The sequence below is a fragment of the Panthera tigris genome, chromosome A1 (assembly GCF_018350195.1).
Source record: "Panthera tigris isolate Pti1 chromosome A1, P.tigris_Pti1_mat1.1, whole genome shotgun sequence".
NCBI classification, from domain to species: domain Eukaryota; kingdom Metazoa; phylum Chordata; class Mammalia; order Carnivora; family Felidae; genus Panthera; species Panthera tigris.
This window is the reverse complement of record NC_056660.1, coordinates 87,285,030-87,303,338: the sequence shown is the minus strand read 5'-3', so window position 1 is coordinate 87,303,338 and position 18,309 is coordinate 87,285,030. Positions and strand designations below refer to the sequence as shown.

Genomic DNA, 18,309 nt, shown 5'->3' with positions numbered 1-18,309 from the left:
CTATGTGGCAATGAGAAAGAATGAAATATGGCCTTTTGTAGCAACGTGGATCAAACTGGAAAGTGTTACGCTAAGTGAAATAAGTCATACAGAGAAAGACAGATACCATATGTTTTCACTCTTATGTGGATCCTGAGAAACTTAACAGAACCGTGGGGGAGGGGAAGGAAAAAAAAAAAGTTAGAGAGGGAGGGAACCAAACCATAAAAGACTCTTAAAAACTGAGAATAAACTGAGGGTTGATGTGGGGTGGGAGGGAGGAGAGGGTGGGTGATGGGTATTGAGAAGGGCACCTGTTGGGATGAGCACTGGGTGTTGTATGGAAACCAATTTGACAATAAATTTCATATTAAAAAAAGAGAAAAAAATGAAAAGAAAAAAAGAAATAAAAAGAAGTAGAGAAGTTTGTTGTTTTCATAAGCGGCATTTGAATCATTTAATGCATGGAAAAAATTAAATTCTGGGAATTTACACAACACACAAAAGTCAACTACTGGTGGGTTAGAGACCTCAGTATAAAAGCTAAAACCATAAAACCCATAGAGGACAACACCCTTGTTTAAAGATTTAGGTTAGGAAAGTTTCTTCAACAGAACACAGATGCCCCAAATGCAATGGGACAAAATAGACATATTTGGCTACATTAAAACTAAAAATTTCACTCATCAGAAGACTCCATGAGAGAGTGAAAAGTAGTCACAGCATTCGGAAAACACCTATAAAATACATAGTTGTCATTCTCTAACATTTAAATATGTAAGGAGTGCTTTACAACGATAGAAGAATATACTGTTGGTATATGAGCAATGACTTGAACAGAGTCACCACACAGGAGCAAATAGTAATGGTCAGACCAGTAATCTTGGGGAAGGTACTCAGCCTCACTGGTCTTCAGACAATGGCAAAGACAATCATGAGGAAGTACAAGGACTCCCACCAGAGAGCCAGTAGTCAACAATACTAAGGAAGGAGCACTGAGTCTCAGCAACTTTGAAGATGACAGGTGAAAGCATTCCCTTCAAACCATAAGGAAAAAGCTGATGTCTTCTAGGAAGGTTGAGGGACACATCTATTATGGCCCCACAGAGTCCATGTGCATGGGTAGATTTCCCACAGTCCTCACCTGGGAAGGCCATGTGGAGAAGTGACAGGATGTATGATAGAATGTATGGTCCCACCTGGAGCATCCCAGGAGGGGCATGGATAGACTTTATGGTCCCACCTGGAACAGCCCAGGAGGAGCAGGGATAGAATGTATGGTTCCCACCTGGAACAGCCCAGGAGAAGCAGGGATAGAATGTACAGTCCCACCTTGAGCAGCCCAGGAGGGGCACAGATAGAATGTATGGTCCCACCTGGAACAGACGAGGTGGAACAGGGATAGAATGTATGGTCCCACCTGGGACAGCCCAGGAGGAGCAGGGATAGAATGTACAGTCCCACCTGGAACTACCCAGTTGGAGCAGTGATAGAATGTATGGTCCTACCTGGAGCAGTCCAGGAGAGCAAGGATAGAATGTATGCTCCCCACCTGGAACAGCCCAGGAGAGCAGGGATAGAATGTATGGTCCCCACTTAGGACAGACAGGGTGGAGCAGGGATAGAATATATGGTCCCCAACTGGAACAACCAGGAAAGTGATAGAGTGTGTAAATAAATTGTGTTAGTTGTTGCTGAAAAGGTGCTGAGGCTTCTTGGCCCACACCTGATGCAGGGATTGGAGAGAGTTCCAGTCCCCCTGCCTCTCTGTTTAGACCTTCTTTCCCAGACCTGCATTCTTCACATGGATTGTGTCTTTGACCCCATGCATCCCTCCCTCTCTCCAGAGCCTGCAGCTGTGTTTGCCAAGGAGCAGCCGGCACACAGTGAGGTGCAGGCCAAGGCAGGGGCCAGCGCCATGCTAAGCTGCGAGGTGGCCCAGGCCCAGACAGAGGTGATGTGGTACAAGGACGGGAAGAAGCTGAGTGCGAGCTCCAGAATGCACATGGAGGCCAAGGGCTGCAGCAGGCGGCTGGTGGTGCAGCAGGCAGGGAAGGCCGACGCCGGGGAGTACAGCTGTGAGGCCGGGGGCCAGAAGGTGTCCTTCCATCTGGACGTCACAGGTCAGTTCTTTCAGAGTACAAAATTAGCCTCTTTTATGAGGTGAGCTTGGAACAGGTTTATCCCCAAGACAGACTCTCGTGCTCTTTCAGTTAGACTTTTCCATTGACATCACCCATTCACCATCTCCATTTCCACATCTCAGGTGGGACCATGGGAGAATGGCTGGAGGGAGTGCACAGGAAGGAGACAGGTCATTCTCATACACCATGGTTGTGTTTCCACGTAATAGTGTTGGTCACATGTTCTCAGCACCTGCTCAGAACCCACTGGTGGACCTTGGTATCCAGAAGTCTGAATCTCCCTGATGCATGGGGTTGAGGTAGACCAGATATATCTCCACTGGAGTTGTTCTGAACATCACAAATGTCGTCCTCCAACACACATGAAAGTTTCTGGTGGTGCAGATGTTTGATTTCACTGAACCAGGGTAATGGTAAATTTGGGGCACACAATCATCCTTGGAGTTTTCCCAGGACTGTGCTTTGAGTGTCCACAGCTATAGGTGTTTTGGGAGACTTCCCTGTTTTCACAGGGATCTATGAGTTCTCTCTGCACCCATATGTAGCCAAATCTGTATCTGTATTTTATTGCAATGGCCGTGAATCTTTCAAAGAGAGCAATTACAAATCAATCAGTTCCTAAGGAATTATATTGAAACTGGCACAAGAAAAAATGGACAACTTGTACAATCCTAGCACTTAAAATAAATGGACGATTATATAATTTTCTCACAGAATAATGTCTAAGACCAGTGGCTCTACTGTCAAATTCTACCAAATATTCTGGAGGGAAATTACTCCATATTCATAGGATTCTTAGAGTGTTGAAAAGAGATGTAGTCATCAACTCCTTTTACATAGGTAGCATATCAATACCAAAATGTGACAAGGTAAATATGAAGAATTTTCACAGGCCACCTCTTGTTGATGTGAAAGTAATATCTTCCACAAAATATTATCCAACTGAATTCTGCATTTTATCCAGGGGACAATACACTAGGACAATAGTCATATTCTGGGAATGCAAGGCTGGTTCAACACCAGAAACATTAGAAAATCAACACAAAGCTTGATATTAACAAAATCAAAGAAACAATGATGTGATTTCCCCAATAAATGAAGAGTAAAAGCTCTGGATAAAATAAAGCATCAGAAACACAGGCAGAATATTCCATAATATTTGGCATCAATTCCTGCCACAAAATTCCTCATAAGCTTTAAATAGAAGGTTTTGTCCTTAATGTAGTAACTGGTGGTATTGAAAAGGCTAGCTGGCATCACACTTCACGTGAAACTTTGAAAGCTTTGCCTTTGAGATGGGACCAAGACAGGGAAGCTGAATGTCCTCACTTTTATGCAACGTTCACAGCACACCATGGAGGAAAATAAAAGTAAAGATATGAAAGTTGGAAAAATGAAAACTGAAACTAACAGAAGATATGATTATCAATGTGGAAAATCCCAAACAGTTACTATTTTTTAAGTTAAATTAAAACAAGTATTATTGTAACCCTACAAGGGTATTTAAGAATATATATCAAAATAAAAAAGAAATCAGAGCATCACTAAGTTTGAGTAGTTTGGGTATAAAGTAACAAATTTAGGGGCACCTGGGTGACTCAGTCTGTTGAGTGTCCAACTTCAGCTTAGGCCATGATCTCATGGTTTGGGAGTTTGAGTACCACATCGGGCTTGCTGCTATCAGCATAGAGCCTGCTTCAGATTCTCTGTCCCCCTCTCTCTTTGCCCTTCACCCACTCATGCCCTCTCTCTCTCTCCACAATAATAATAAAGTAAAAAATTTAGTAAACATTGTAATTATAGTTATTGTGTCTACTTTTCAAGGTATTTATATTGTTCAAAAGTTTTAGTCACATTAAAATTTTAATTGTAATTTGCACTTTCTATGAGATTTTAACTAATTGCATTTTGTAATAAATTTTATTTTATTTATTTTTTATTTTTATTTTTTTTGCCTATTCTGGAAATTTCATATGTAGTGTTTTACTTTTTTTAAAATATGATATTTATTGTCAAATTGGTTTCCATACAACACCCAGTGCTCACCCCAAAAGGTGCCCTCCTCAATGCCCATCACCCACCCACTTTCCCCTCCTTCCCACCCCCCATCAACCCTGTTTATTCTCAGTTTTTTTTAAATTTTTTTAACGTTTATTTATTTTTGAGACAGAGAGAGACAGAGCATGAATGGGGAAGGGTCAGAGAGAGAGGGAGACACAGAATCCGAAACAGGCTCCAGGCTCTGAGCGGTCAGCACAGAGCCCGACGCGGGGCTTGAACTCACGGACCGCGAGATCATGACCTGAGCTGAAGTCAGACGCTTAACCGACAAGCCACCCAGGCGCCCCTATTCTCAGTTTTTAAGAGTCTTAAAAACCATTACTTTTTGGACACCAAAGAGCATGAAGAGAGATTAGGACATACAAAAATCAATATATAAGAAACATTTATCTATCTATACACCAGACACCAAAAGCTGGAAGGTGACATTTTAAAGGGGTTACAACAGCATCAGAAAAATCCTGTTATCAATTTCAGGTCTAAGAAAGGATTTTCAGATGCTTTGTGGGAAAAAAGTATTCAACTTTATTGAGAGACAGAAAAAGATCTAAATCATGGATGGAAATTGATGAAAGACCCAGAGGCAGTCAGTCCTCATCAAAACCCAAATAATAGCTCTTATGTGAGTGAGAGTATTGACAAGTGAGTTGTAAAACCAGAGAGAGGAAATCCACTTTTGACAAAAACCAGCAAAACCAAAACCAAAAGAAATCCCCAAAACAATGATGTTGACTTTACTTGGCTTTTGATAAAACGACAGCAATTCAAACAATTGGGGCTTTAAATAGAGACTGAGAAACTTCTCAGGGAAACAGGAAGTGAGTCCAGAAACAGCTTTGTATAAAACCCAAGTCTCTTCTCTCTCTCTCTTTTTTAAATCACTCTAGAGCTCTCAGTGTGACTGTAGTAAAGGGTTGGTCTTTCACAAATGGTGCTAAGACCATTAAACATATGGAAAACTGAAATGAAGTTGGATGTCTATTTCTTGCCATGCAAGAAACTCAGCTGCATGTGAGTTAGAGACCTCGGTGAGAAATGTGGTTCAAGCTCTTACCAACAATGTCAGTCATTCATGACCTCAGCATAAGGAAAGCTTCCTGAGACAGAACGAAATGCACAAAACACAAAGGAGAAAGTAATATATCTGCCTATAACAAAACTCTTGCTTAACATTTTTTTTTTCACAAAACAGTATGAAGGGGTGGAAATGCCAGTCACAAGATGGGGAGGGTATATAAATACACATAACCACAAACACTGACATTTACTTAAACAAAGAGCTCCCAATGAATATGAGTAAGAGACAGTGCTGTTGTAAATGGGGGAAAACACTTGAGCAATGACACCACAGAAGATCAAATTATAACTACCAAAAACTTCAGAAAGGGTGCTGTACTTTGCGAGTCATCAAGTCGATGCAAAAGACGGCCACAGGAAGACACAGATGGAGCAGTGATAGAAAGTATACTCCCACCTGAACAGCCAGAAAAGTGGTAGAGTAAATATTTGTGTTAGTTTTTGCTGAGAGGGTGGTGGGGCTTCTTGGCCACACACCTGATGCAGAGATCAGAGTGAGTTCCATTCCCCATGCATCCCTGTTTAGACCTTCTTTTCCAGACCTGCATTCTTCACATGGATGGTATCTTTGACACCATGCATTCCTCCCTGTCCCCAGAGCCTGCAGTCATCTTTGCCAAGGAGCAGCCAGCACACAGTGAGGTGCAGGCCAAGGCGGGGGCCAGTGCCACACTGAGCTGCGAGGTGGCCCAGGCCCAGACAGAGGTGACGTGGTACAAGGACGGGAAGAAGCTGAGTGCGAGCTCCAGAATGCGTGTGGAGGCCAAGGGCTGCAGCAGGCGGCTGGTGGTGCAGCAGGCAGGGAAGGCGGATTCTGGGGAGTACAGCTGTGAGGCCGGGGGCCAGAAGGTGTCCTTCCGCCTGGATGTCACAGGTCAGTTCTTAGTGCAAAATTAGTCTTTTCGTGAGGTGAAGGTGGAACAGGTTTATCCCCAAGACAGACTCTCGTGCTCTTTCAGTTAGACTTTTTCCCTTGACATCACCCATTCACCACCTCCATTTCCATATCCCAGGTGGGACCATGGGAGCATGGCTGGAAGAAGTGCACAGGAGGGAGATAGGTCATTCTCGTACACCAGAGGTTGTGTTCCCACATTGTTCCCAGCACCTGCTCAGAACCCATTGGTGGACATTGGAGTCTAGGACTTTGGATCTCCCTGATGCCTGGGACTGATGTAGACCAGATGTCTCTCCCCTGGGGTTATTCTGGGAGGTCGCAAATTTCTTCCTCCCAACCCATATGAGGGTTCCTGGTGGTGGAGATGTTTCATTTCACTGTATAGGGGAAAGGGAAATTGGGGCCACAGAGTCATACTTGGAGAGTTCTCAGGACTGTGCTTTGAGTCACAGTTTTTGGCATTTTGGCAAACTTTCCTGTTTTCACAGGGATATAGAAGTTTTCTCTGCACCCATATGTAGCCAAATCTAGATCTGTATTGTACTGCAATGTCTGTGCAGTTTACAAAGACAGCAGACAATTAAAAATCAATCAATTCTTAGGGAATTATATTGAAACTCATACAAGAAAAATTGTACAACTTGTACAATCCTAGTACTTAAGATAAATGATGATCATAAATAATTTTCTCACAGAATAATGTCTAAGCCCAGTGACTCTACTGTCAAATTCTACCAAATATTCTGAAGAGAAATTACTCCATGTTCATTGGATTCTTATAGAGTATTGAAAGAGATGCAGTCATCAATTCCTTTTACATAGGTAGCATATCAATACCAAAATGTGACAAGGTAAATATGAAGAATTTTCACAGGCCACCCCTCATTGATGTGAAAGTAATATCTTCCATAAAATATTATCCAACTGAATTCTGCATTTTATCCAGGGGACAATACACTAGGACAATAGTCATATTCTGGGAATGCAAGGCTGGTTCAACACCAGAAACATTAGAAAATCAACACAAAGCTTGATATTAACAAAATCAAAGAAACAATGATGTGATTTCCCCAATAAATGAAGAGTAAAAGCTCTGGATAAAATAAAGCATCAGAAACATAGGCAGAATATTCCATAATATTTGGCATCAATTCCTGCCACAAAATTCCTCATAAGCTTTAAATAGAAGGTTTTGTCCTTAATGTAATAACTGGTGGTATTGAAAAGGCTAGCTGACATCACACTTCACGTGAAACTTTGAAAGCTTTGCCTTTGAGATGGGACCAAGACAGGGAAGCTGAATGTCCTCACTTTTATGCAACGTTCACAGCACATCCTGGAGGAAAATAAAAGTGAAGGTGAAAGTTGGAAAAATGAAAACTGAAACTAACAAAAGATATGATTATCAATGTGGAAAATCCCAAAGTTACTTTTTGGATGGCAAAGAGAGTGAGGAGAGAATAGGACATACAAAAATCAATATATAGGAAGCATTCTGTATCTAGACATCAGACAGCAGAAGCTGGAAAGTGACATTTTGAAGGGGTTATAACAGCATGAGAAAAATCCTATTACCAATTCCAGGTATAAGAAAGGATCTTCAGATGCTTTGTGGGAAAAAAGTATTCAACTTTATTGAGAGACAGAAAGAGATCTAAATCATGGATGGAAATTGATGAAAGACCCAGAGGTAGTCAGTCCTCATTAAATCCCAAATAATAGCTCTTATGTGAGTGAGAGTATTGACAAGTGAGTTGTAAAGCCAGAGAGAGGAAATCTACTTTTGACAAAAACAAAGCAAAACAAAACTGAACAAAAACCAAAAGAAATCCCCAATGCAATGGCATTAACTTTACCTGATATCAAGACTTCTGATAAAAGTACAGCAATGCAAAAAATTGGGTGTCTATGTAGGGCCCCCAATGAAGGGGTAGAAATGCCAGTCACTAGATGGGGAGGGTATATAAACACACATAACCACAACAGTCTGACATTTACTTATATAAAGAGCTCTTAAATAAATACGAGTAAGAGAAAGTGCTCTTGTAAGTGGGGCACATCTCTTGAGCAATGACACCACAGTAGAGCAAATTATAACTACCAAAAACTTCAGAAAGGGTGTTGTACTTTGTGAGTCATCAAGACTATGGAGGACACAGCCACAGGAAGGCAGGCAGATCAGTGATAGAATGTATGGTCCCCCCCACCCCAGAACAGCCAGGAAAATGGCAGTCTGTAAATAAATTGTGTTAGTTGTTACCGAGAAGGTTGTGGGGCTTCTTGTCCACCCACTTGGCACAGAGATTGGAGAGAGTTGCAGTCCCCCTGCCTCCTTGTTTATACCTTTTTTCCAAGACTTGCATTCTTCACACGGATGGTATCTTTGAAAAATTTTTTTTTCAACATTTTTTATTTATTTTTGGGACAGAGAGAGACAGAGCATGAACGGGGGAGGGGCAGAGAGAGAGGGAGACACAGAATCGGAAACAGGCTCCAGGCTCCGAGCCATCAGCCCAGAGCCTGACGCGGGGCTCGAACTCACGGACCGCGAGATCGTGACCTGGCTGAAGTCGGACGCTTAACCGACTGCGCCACCCAGGCGCCCCAACATGGATGGTATCTTTGACTCCATGCATCTCTCCCTGTCCCCAGAGCCTTCAGCTGTATTTGTCAAGGAGCAGCCAGCATGCAGTGAGGTGCAGGCCAAGGCGGGGGCCAGTGCCACACTGAGCTGTGAGGTGGCCCAGGCCCAGACGGAGGTGACATGGTACAAGGACGGGAAGAAGCTGAGTGCGAGCTCCAAAGTGCACGTGGAGGCCAAGGGCTGCAGCAGGCGGCTGGTGGTGCAGCAGGCAGGGAAGGCCGACGCCGGGGAGTACAGCTGTGAGGCCGGGGGCCAGAAGGTGTCCTTCCATCTGGACGTCACAGGTCAGTTCTTTCAGAGTACAAAATTAGCCTCTTTTATGAGGTGAGCTTGGAACAGATTTATTCCCAAGACAGACTCTCGTGCTCTTTCAGTTAGACTTTTCCATTGACATTACCCATTCACCACCTCCATTTCCACATCCCAGGTGGGACCATGGGAGGATGGCTGGAGGGAATGCACAGGAAGGAGACAGGTCATTCTCATACACCATGGGTTGTGCTTCCACGTAATAGTGCTGGTCACATGTTCCCAGCACCTGCTCAGAACCTACTGGTGGACATTGGAGTTCAGGAATCTGGATCTCCCTGATGCATGGAGCTGATGTAGACCAGATGTCTTTCCAGGAGAGTCGTTCTGAAGGTCACAAATATCTTCCTCCAAATCACATGAGTGTTCTTGATGGTGGAAATGTTTGATTTCATTGAACCAGGGGAAGGGAAAATTGGGGCCACCGTCATATTTGGAGTTTTCCCAGGACTGTGCTTTGAGTCACAGTTTTTGGCGTTTTGGGACACACTTCCCTGTTTTCACAGGGATGTAGAAGTTTTCTCTGCACCTATATGTAGCCAAATCTAGATCTGTATTGTATTGCAATGTCTGTGCAGTTTACAAAGAGAGCAGACACTTACAAATCAATCATTTCCTAGGGAATTATATTGAAACTTACACAAGAAAAATTGGACAAGTTGCACAGTCCTAAGACTTAAGATAAATGGAGGATCATAAGTAATCTTAGAGAATAATGTCTAAGCCCAGTGCCTCTTAAATTCTATAAAATGTTCTGGAAAGAAATTATCTCATGTTTATGTTTATAGGATTCTTATAGAGTTTTGAAAAGAGACACACACATCAATTTATTTTACATATATAGCATATCAATATCAAAATGTGACAAGATAAATATGAAGAATTTTCACAGGCCACCTCTTGTTGATGTCAAGGCAGTACCTTCCAGAAAATATTATCCAACTGAATTCTGCAATTTATCAAGAGAACAACACACTAGGACAACAGTCATATTCCAGGAATGCAAGTCTGGTTCAACACCAGAAACATTAGAAAATCAACAAGTAGCAATCATTAAGAATGAAATCTTGCCATTTGCAACAATGTGGATGGAACTAGAGAGTATTATGCTAAGCGAAATTAGTCAGAGAAAGACAAATATCGTGACTCACTCATATGTGGAATTTTAGATACAAAACTGATGAACATAAGGGAAGGGAAACAAAAACAATGTAAAAACAAGGAGGGAGGCAAACCATAAGAGACTCTTAAATACAGAGAACAAACTGAGGGTTGCTAGAAGGGTGTTAGGTGGGGGAATGAGCTAAAGGCAAGGGCTTTAAGGAGGACACTTGTTTGGATAAGCACTGAGGGTTATATATAGGGGATGAATCACTGGATTCCATTCCTGAAATCATTATTGCACTATATGTTAACTAACTTGGATGTAAATTAAAAAAAATAATTAATAAAAAAACTAACAGAAAAATCAACAATGGCTTGATATTAACAAAATAAAAGTAAAAGCAATGTCATTTCCCCAATAAATGATAAATAAAAGCACTAGATAAAATATAACATCAGAAACCCAGAGAGAATATTCCATAATATGTGGCATCAATTACTACCAAAAAATTCTTCACAAACTTTAAGTAGAACATTTTGTCTTTAATGTAATAATTGGTGGTATTGAATACCTGACATCAAATTTCACATGAAAACTTGAAAACTTTGCCTTTGAGATGGGACCAAGACAGGGAAACTGAGTGTCCTTACTTTTATGCAATATTCACAGCACACCATGGAGGAAAATAAAATTAAAGACATGAAAGCTGGAAAAGTGAAAACTGAAACTAACAGAAGATATGGTTATCAATGTGGAAAATCCCAAACAGTTACATTTTGGATGGGAAAGAGAGTAAGATTAGGACATACAAAAATCACTACAGGAAACACTCTGTATCTATACACCAGACACCAGAAGCTGGAAAGTGACATTTTAAAGGGGTTAACATAACATCAGAAAAATCCTGTTACCAATTCCAAGTCTAAGAAAGGATCTTGAGGTGCTTTGTGGGCAAAAACTATTCAACTTTATTGAGAGACAGAATAAGATCTAAATCATGGATGGAAATTGATGGAACACCCGAAGTGTTCAATCCTCTTCAACACCCAAATAATAGTTCTTCTGTGAGTAAGAGTATTGACAAGTATATTGCAAAGCCAGAGAGAGGAAGGCCACTTTGAAAAATACAAAACAAAACAAAACAAAAAACAAAAAAATCCTCCAAAATAATGATATTTAATTTACTTGATATCAAGACTTTTGATAAAACTACAGCAATTCAGACAATTGGGTCTTTATGTAGGGACTGAGAAACAGCCCAAGAGAACAGAAAAGTGAATCCAGAAACAGGTCTGTATAAAACCTGAGTCCCTTCTGCTTTTTGTTTTTTAGTTTGGTTTTCACCGTGGTGCTAAGTGTAACTGTAGTGGAGGGTCAGTCTTTCACAAATGGTACTAAGACTATTAACCATATGGAAAACAGAATTGAAGATGGATGTCTATTTCTTCCTATGCAAAATCTCAGCTCAATGTGGGTTAGAGACCTCAGTGAGAAATGTGGTTCAAACTCTTATCAAACAATGTGGGTCATTAATGACTTCAGCATGAAGTTGTCCCTAAAAAGAACAAAGTGCACAAAATAAAAAGGACAAAATAATATATCTGTCCATAAGAAAGCTCTTAACATTTTGTCACTAGAAACATGAAGGTGTGGAAAGGCAAATCACAAGATGGGGAGGGTATATAAACACACATAACCACAAACACTCTGACATTTACTTAAATAAAGAGCTCCCAAGTGAATATATGAGTAAGAGACAGTGCTGTTGAAAATAGGGCAAAACACTTGAGCAATGACACCACAGAAGAGCAAATATTAAGGTCCAAAAACTTCAGAAAATTTACTGTGCTTTGTGAGTCATCAAGTCAATGAACGAGACAGCCACAGGAAGGCACAGGTGGAACAGTGATAGAATGTATGGTCTCTACCTGGAAGAGCTCACAGGGAACAGTGATAGAATGTATGGTCCTCACCCAGAACATCGCTGATGAGCAGTGATAGAATTTTTGGTTTCCACTGGGGACAGCCCAGGCAGATCAGTGATAGAATGTATTGTCCCCAATTGGAACAACTAGGAAAGCGGTAGAGTGTGTAAATAAATTTTGTTAGTTGTTGCTGAGAAGGTGGTGGGGCTTCTTGGCCACACACCTGATCCAGGGATTGGAGAGAGTTCCAGTCCCCCTGCCTCCCTGTTTAGACCTTCTTTTCCAGACCTGCATTCTTCACATGGATGGTATCTTTGACTCCAAGCATCCCTCCCTGTCCTCAGAACCTACAGTGGTGTTTGCCAAGGATCAGCCTGCACGCAGTGAGGTGCAGGCCAAGGCAGGGGCCAGCGCCACACTGAGCTGCGAGGTGGCCCAAGACAAGACAGAGGTGACATGGTACAAGGACGGGAAGAAGCTGAGTGCGAGCTCCAAAGTGCACATGGAGGCCAAGGGCTGCAGCAGGAAGCTGGTGGTGCAGCAGGCGGGGAAGGTGGATGCTGGGGAGTACCTCTGTGAGGCTGGGGGCCAGAAGGTGTCCTTCTGCCTGGATGTCACAGGTCAGTTCTTAGAGAATGCAAAATTAGCCTTTTTGTGAGGTGAAGGTGGAACAGATTTATCCCCAAGACAGACTCTCGTGCTCTTTCAGTTAGACTTTTTCCCTTGACATCACCCATTCACCACCTCCATTTCCATATCCCAGGTGGGGCCATGGGAACATGGCTGGAAGGAGTGCGCAGGAGGGAGACAGGTCATTCTCATACGCCAGAGGTTGTGTTTCCACGTAATAGTGCTGGTCACATGTTCCCAGTACCTGCTCAGAACCCATTCGTGGACGTTGGAGTCCAGGACTCTGGATCTCCCTGATGCTTGGGGCTGAAGTAAACCAGATGTCTCTCCCCTGGAGTCATTCTGAGAGGTCATTGTATCTTCACCAAACACACCTAAGGGTTCCTGCTAGCAAGACATATTGGCTTCACTGAGTCAGGGGACGGGGAAATGTAGGCCACACAGTCATACTTGGAATTATCTTGAGACTGTGCCTTGGGTTTTCAAAGTCTTAGGTGTTCTGGGATACTTCCCTCCTTTCACAGAGTGTAGGAGTTCTCTCTGCACCCATACGTAGCCAAATCTAGATCCATATTTTGTTGCCATGTCTGTGTTGATTACACAGAGAGCAGAGGACTGGTGTGTATGTGCCCCAACAAACACCTGTGATGCTTGGAATTTCCTATCAAAGCATATCTTATTTTCACTTTGTCATAAGTTGGTGTTTTGCCTCTGAATTCTGTTTGTAGTTAGACCTATACATTTGCCAATGGAATGCTGAGTAGCATATTGTCTACCAGCATGCCCCGCTAAGAATGAGGTCACAGGAGCAGCCACTGAAAGTAATTTAGCATTTATTTCACAGCATTTCCTAATGATTAGTGTGCATCTGTGCTTCCCTGGCTAATCAATAGAGATGTCTGAGAACTGACTTTATTTTCCTTTCATATAATTCATATGTACAGTTACATGTGGCTCCTGGATGCCAGCACATAACATGTTGGTATTACATTGGGGTTTAATGGTTTGTGAGTGTTTACAAATGTTTAAAACCCTATGTGTATATTTGTGATGTGATTATCTGAGAATATGATATAACATTATGCAAGTAAATTTGGAAAGTTTTGACCAATTGATCAAGAGAGCTATATCAAAACTCATGGAAGAACACATAGACAATTTGAGTAGTCCTATAACCTTATAAATTATTGGAACCATAATAAACAATCTTGTCACACAATACTGGATAACCCTAGTGGCTCTACTATCAAATTGTACCAAGTATTCTGGCTGTAGGAACATTCCTGCACTGCAGGGAGAATGTTCTTAGGCAGTCATGTGGTAAAGACTTTGCATCATCTATAAATGTTGAGGTGTGCAGGCATAATGACCCCACAGATCCCACGTGCACAAGAGTCTCTTACAGAATTCCCGCCCCCCACCACAATACCTCAAGCAGAGTGGTGGTAGAATGTAGTCCCCACCTGGAACAGCCCACATGGAGAAGTGGGGTAGAATGTACAGATAAATAGTGTTACTTGTCCTTAGGAAGGCAGTGGGGCTTCTCCAAGTCACACAGTTGGTGCAGAGCTAAAAATTGTGGTTTATATACACAATGGAGTACTACATGGCAATGAGAAAGAATGAAATATGGCCCTTTGTAGCAACATGGATGGAACTGGAGAGTGTTATGCTAAGTGAAATAAGCCATACAGAGAAAGACAGATACCATATGGTTTCACTCTTATGTGGAGCCTAGAGACTTTCAATTCTCCTGCCTCTCCATTCAGTCTTTTCTCAGTGCTGCCTTCCTGATTTGCACAGTATCTTTAACCCTGTGTATCCCTCCCTGTCCTCAGAACCTACAGTGGTGTTTGCCAAGGAGCAGCCTGCACGCAGTGAGGTACAGGCCAAGGCAGGGGCCAGCGCCACACTGAGCTGCGAGGTGGCCCAGGACAAGACAGAGGTGACATGGTACAAGGACGGGAAGAAGCTGAGTGCGAGCTCCAAAGTGCACATGGAGGCCAAGGGCTGTAGCAGGAGGCTGGTGGTGCAACAGGCGGGGAAGGTGGATGCTGGGGAGTACAGCTGTGAGGCCGGGGGCCAGAAGGTGTCCTTCCACCTGGATGTCACAGGTCAGTTCCTTTTGATACTAACAGTCTTGATTGGATATAATGGAGGAATTGCATTACAGATCCCACAGGCTCTGATGTTCCTTCCCTTACTCTTCATCTTTTCCCCTCTGCCATCCTGTTGCCTCCTATTTTCATAGCCAAGGTTAGACTGACAGAAGTTTAATGAGAAGGGTGCTCAGGGAGTGAGAGGGGCCATTTTTGTGTCTTTGAGCAGTTCTCTCAGTCATGCATCTGAGCACCTGCACAGGGCCCTCCTGGAGTTCCTCAGTGCCCAGGACTATGGCTGTTCTTCATGTTTGGGTTCTGAAGTAGACTAGGCATCTCACACCTTGGTTATGTGACTGTGCTTTCCTGGGCTCCCTAGATGCCCCCTTCAGTGCTGTAAGGAGTTCTTACTAGTGAGAGACATTTCAGTTCCTTTAAACCAGAGTAGGGGAAATTTTGATGATATAATCATACTTGGAATGATCTTAACTAAACTTTGGATTATTAATGTTTTGTTTGTTTTAATGTGTTATTTTGCACATGAATATATGTTATATGTGCACCTGTATGTAGCAAAATCTAGACTGCTGTTTTCTTGTAGTGCCTGTGCAAAGTAAACAGAACTAGAGGGTTGATAGATTTGTACCTGAGACATGTACATGTAAGTTCTGGAGTTCTTTTTCTAAAGCACATCTTGTTTCCTTGTGTCTTCAGTAAGGCCATAGGCCATTCTGTGTCATAATTCCTCTTGGAGTCTGATTTATAGATTTAGAAATGGGAAGAAGTAAGTATCACCATGCTCTGCTATAGATGAATCCTTGTGGTGGCAATCACTGGCTGGTATAGCAGTATGTCATAGGATTTCCTAGTGGGTATTGTGTGTTTGTGCCTCCTGGCTGCTTCATGGGGAAGTCTAAGGACTAAATTTATTTTGCTTTTGTTAAATTTGTCTTAACATCAGAGGAGGGTGGGCCATAGCACCACATTAATCCTAGCTGCCAGCCCATAATAGTTGTGATGGTATATCAGTATATAATATTTTTGGGTGTGTACAGATACCAGAAATCCTACATTTTTCCAAAGTGTTTTTTTGAGAGCATATGGCATATTATTTTATGGTATCAATTTGAAAGTTTTGATAAATTGACCAAATTCTTAGAAAACCATCTGAAAAAGTGACACAAGAAGAAATATATAACTCAGGTAGTCCCATAAATTTAAATAAATGGAAACAGTAATAAAACTTTTTTTCATAGAGAATGATCTAAGCCTAGTAGCTCTGCTGAAAAATTATACCAAATATTATGGAAAGTATTCATGGAGATTGTCCTAGAGAATAAAATAAAGATGTACATTCTTTTTTGATTCATGGAGCTAACATAACATCAACACCAAAATCTGACAAGGAAAGAAGGAAGGATTAAAATTATAGGCCAATCTCTTATGGATATCAATATCCAATATCTTCAACAAAACATTGGCAAAGTCATCTAAGCAAGATGTCAAAAAATATGCTTTGATGAAGTCATAGTCCAGGAATGCAAAGTTGGTTTAATATTCAAAACAGTAGAAAATCACCACAGTTGATCTCAGTGATGTAGGGATTAGGGGTGGTAGTGCCCAATGCAGTAAAAAATCCACTTATAACTTTTGACTCCCCCAGAACTTAACTGTTAATAGCGCACTGTTGACTGAGAGTCTTGCCGATAACTTAAATAGTTGATTTTGCATGTTATATGTATTATACTCTGTATTCTTACAATAATGTAAGATAGAGGAAAGAAATGATATTAAGAAAAGAACAAGAAAGAGAAAATACATTTATAGTACTGTACTGTATTCATTTTAAAAATCAATGTTTAAATGGACCCCTGCAGTTCAAACCCATGTTGTTTGAACTAGCATCAACTGCATAATGTGAACTAACTGCTTGAAGGAGAAAAAGGATATGGTTATCTCGATAAATGCAGAAGAAAAATTTGATAAAGTTTAACATAAACCCTGAGCAAATATTTGATAAAATTTATCCTCAATTCATGCCATAAAATTCTTGACCAACTATCAATAAACCAATTCTTCCTTACCTTGATAAATTGATAAATAGTACTACAGGAAACACCAGGTAACATCATACTTCATGGGAAACCTTGAAGGTTTTACCTATGAGATAGAGAACAAGGGAAGGGGTGCACTGTTAGCACTTCTATCCAACATTGCACAGCATGGAAGGGAGGAAAATGAAATAAAATGCATAAACCTTGGTAAACAAAGTAGAATTCACAGAAGACATGATCACGATCACCACGTCTGAAATTACAAATAAAAATTGTTAGTCTTTGTGAGTATTAGAAAGATAACCACGTACAAATGTTGACATAAAGAAAACACTTCTGTATATATACACTAGATATACACTATATACACTAATTTCATAGAAATTCAATATACACTAATTTGATAGAAATTTTTTTTTGTCATTTAACCATATGCAAAAAAAAGTCTGGTAATTCACACTGCATACCCATCCAACTCCATGTGGATGACAGGGTGACAGGTGGCACCATGACACTCTTAGATGATGATATGGATTGAAGGGTAAGCGGGGGTTTCTGATATAACACAAATGCACTAGCCACCATGGGACAAGAATGACATGTTTGACCACATTAAACCTGCAATCTTTGATTCATTAGAACACACCCCAAGAGTGAAAAGGCAAACCCCACACATATGGAAGAGAGAATCTCTGTCATGTTAAATAGAGTTCCTAAAATGAATGTGAAAGAGACAGAGAGTGGTCTTGACCATTGGACAGAAAACATGACAGTGACGATTCAGAAACACAAACAGTAATGACCGGAAAGAATGCTCCACTGTTTGAGTCCTCAGGACCATGCAAAACACAGCCACAGAGGGCAATCTACACTCCCCCCAGATTGCCAGCACTAGTCAGTGCAGAGTAGGCCAGAGCATGAAGCCCTGAACCTGCAGGAACTCCCTGCACTAAAGGTGAGATGCTCCCAGCATGAATGTGTGGAAAGACTCCGCATCATCTCGTAAGGTTAAGGTGGGAAGTCATCATGACTCCACAGGTTGCATGTGCACAGAGGTCTCTCAAGAGTCCCAGCCTAGAGCAGCCCAAGTAGAGTGGTGATAGAACATATGGTCCAGACCTAGAACATCCTAGGTGGGGCAGTGATAGACTGTATGGTCCCACCTGGAACAGCCCAGGAGGAGCAGGGATAGAATGTATGGTCCCACCTGGAACAGCCCAGGAGGAGCAGGGATAGAATGTATGGTTCCCACCTGGAATATCCCAGGTGGATCAGGGATAGAATGTATGGTCCCCACCTGGAACATGCCAGGTGGAGCAGGGATAGAATGTATGGTCCCCACCTGGAACAGACGAGGTGGAACAGTGATAGAATGTATGGTCCC

General features: G+C 41.8%; 1 protein-coding gene across 1 annotated transcript in view; it reads left to right on the top strand.

The window, feature by feature from the left end:
* OBSCN (obscurin, cytoskeletal calmodulin and titin-interacting RhoGEF) overlaps positions 1–18,309 on the top strand; it is a 161,950-nt gene that overhangs the window by 46,235 nt on the left and 97,406 nt on the right. Inside the window, exons 13-17 of the mRNA XM_042981271.1 lie at positions 1,827–2,102; positions 5,860–6,135; positions 8,812–9,087; positions 12,487–12,762; positions 14,611–14,886. Of these exons, the coding sequence (XP_042837205.1) occupies positions 1,827–2,102; positions 5,860–6,135; positions 8,812–9,087; positions 12,487–12,762; positions 14,611–14,886 (1,380 nt within the window). The remainder of the gene's footprint in view (positions 1–1,826; positions 2,103–5,859; positions 6,136–8,811; positions 9,088–12,486; positions 12,763–14,610; positions 14,887–18,309) is intronic.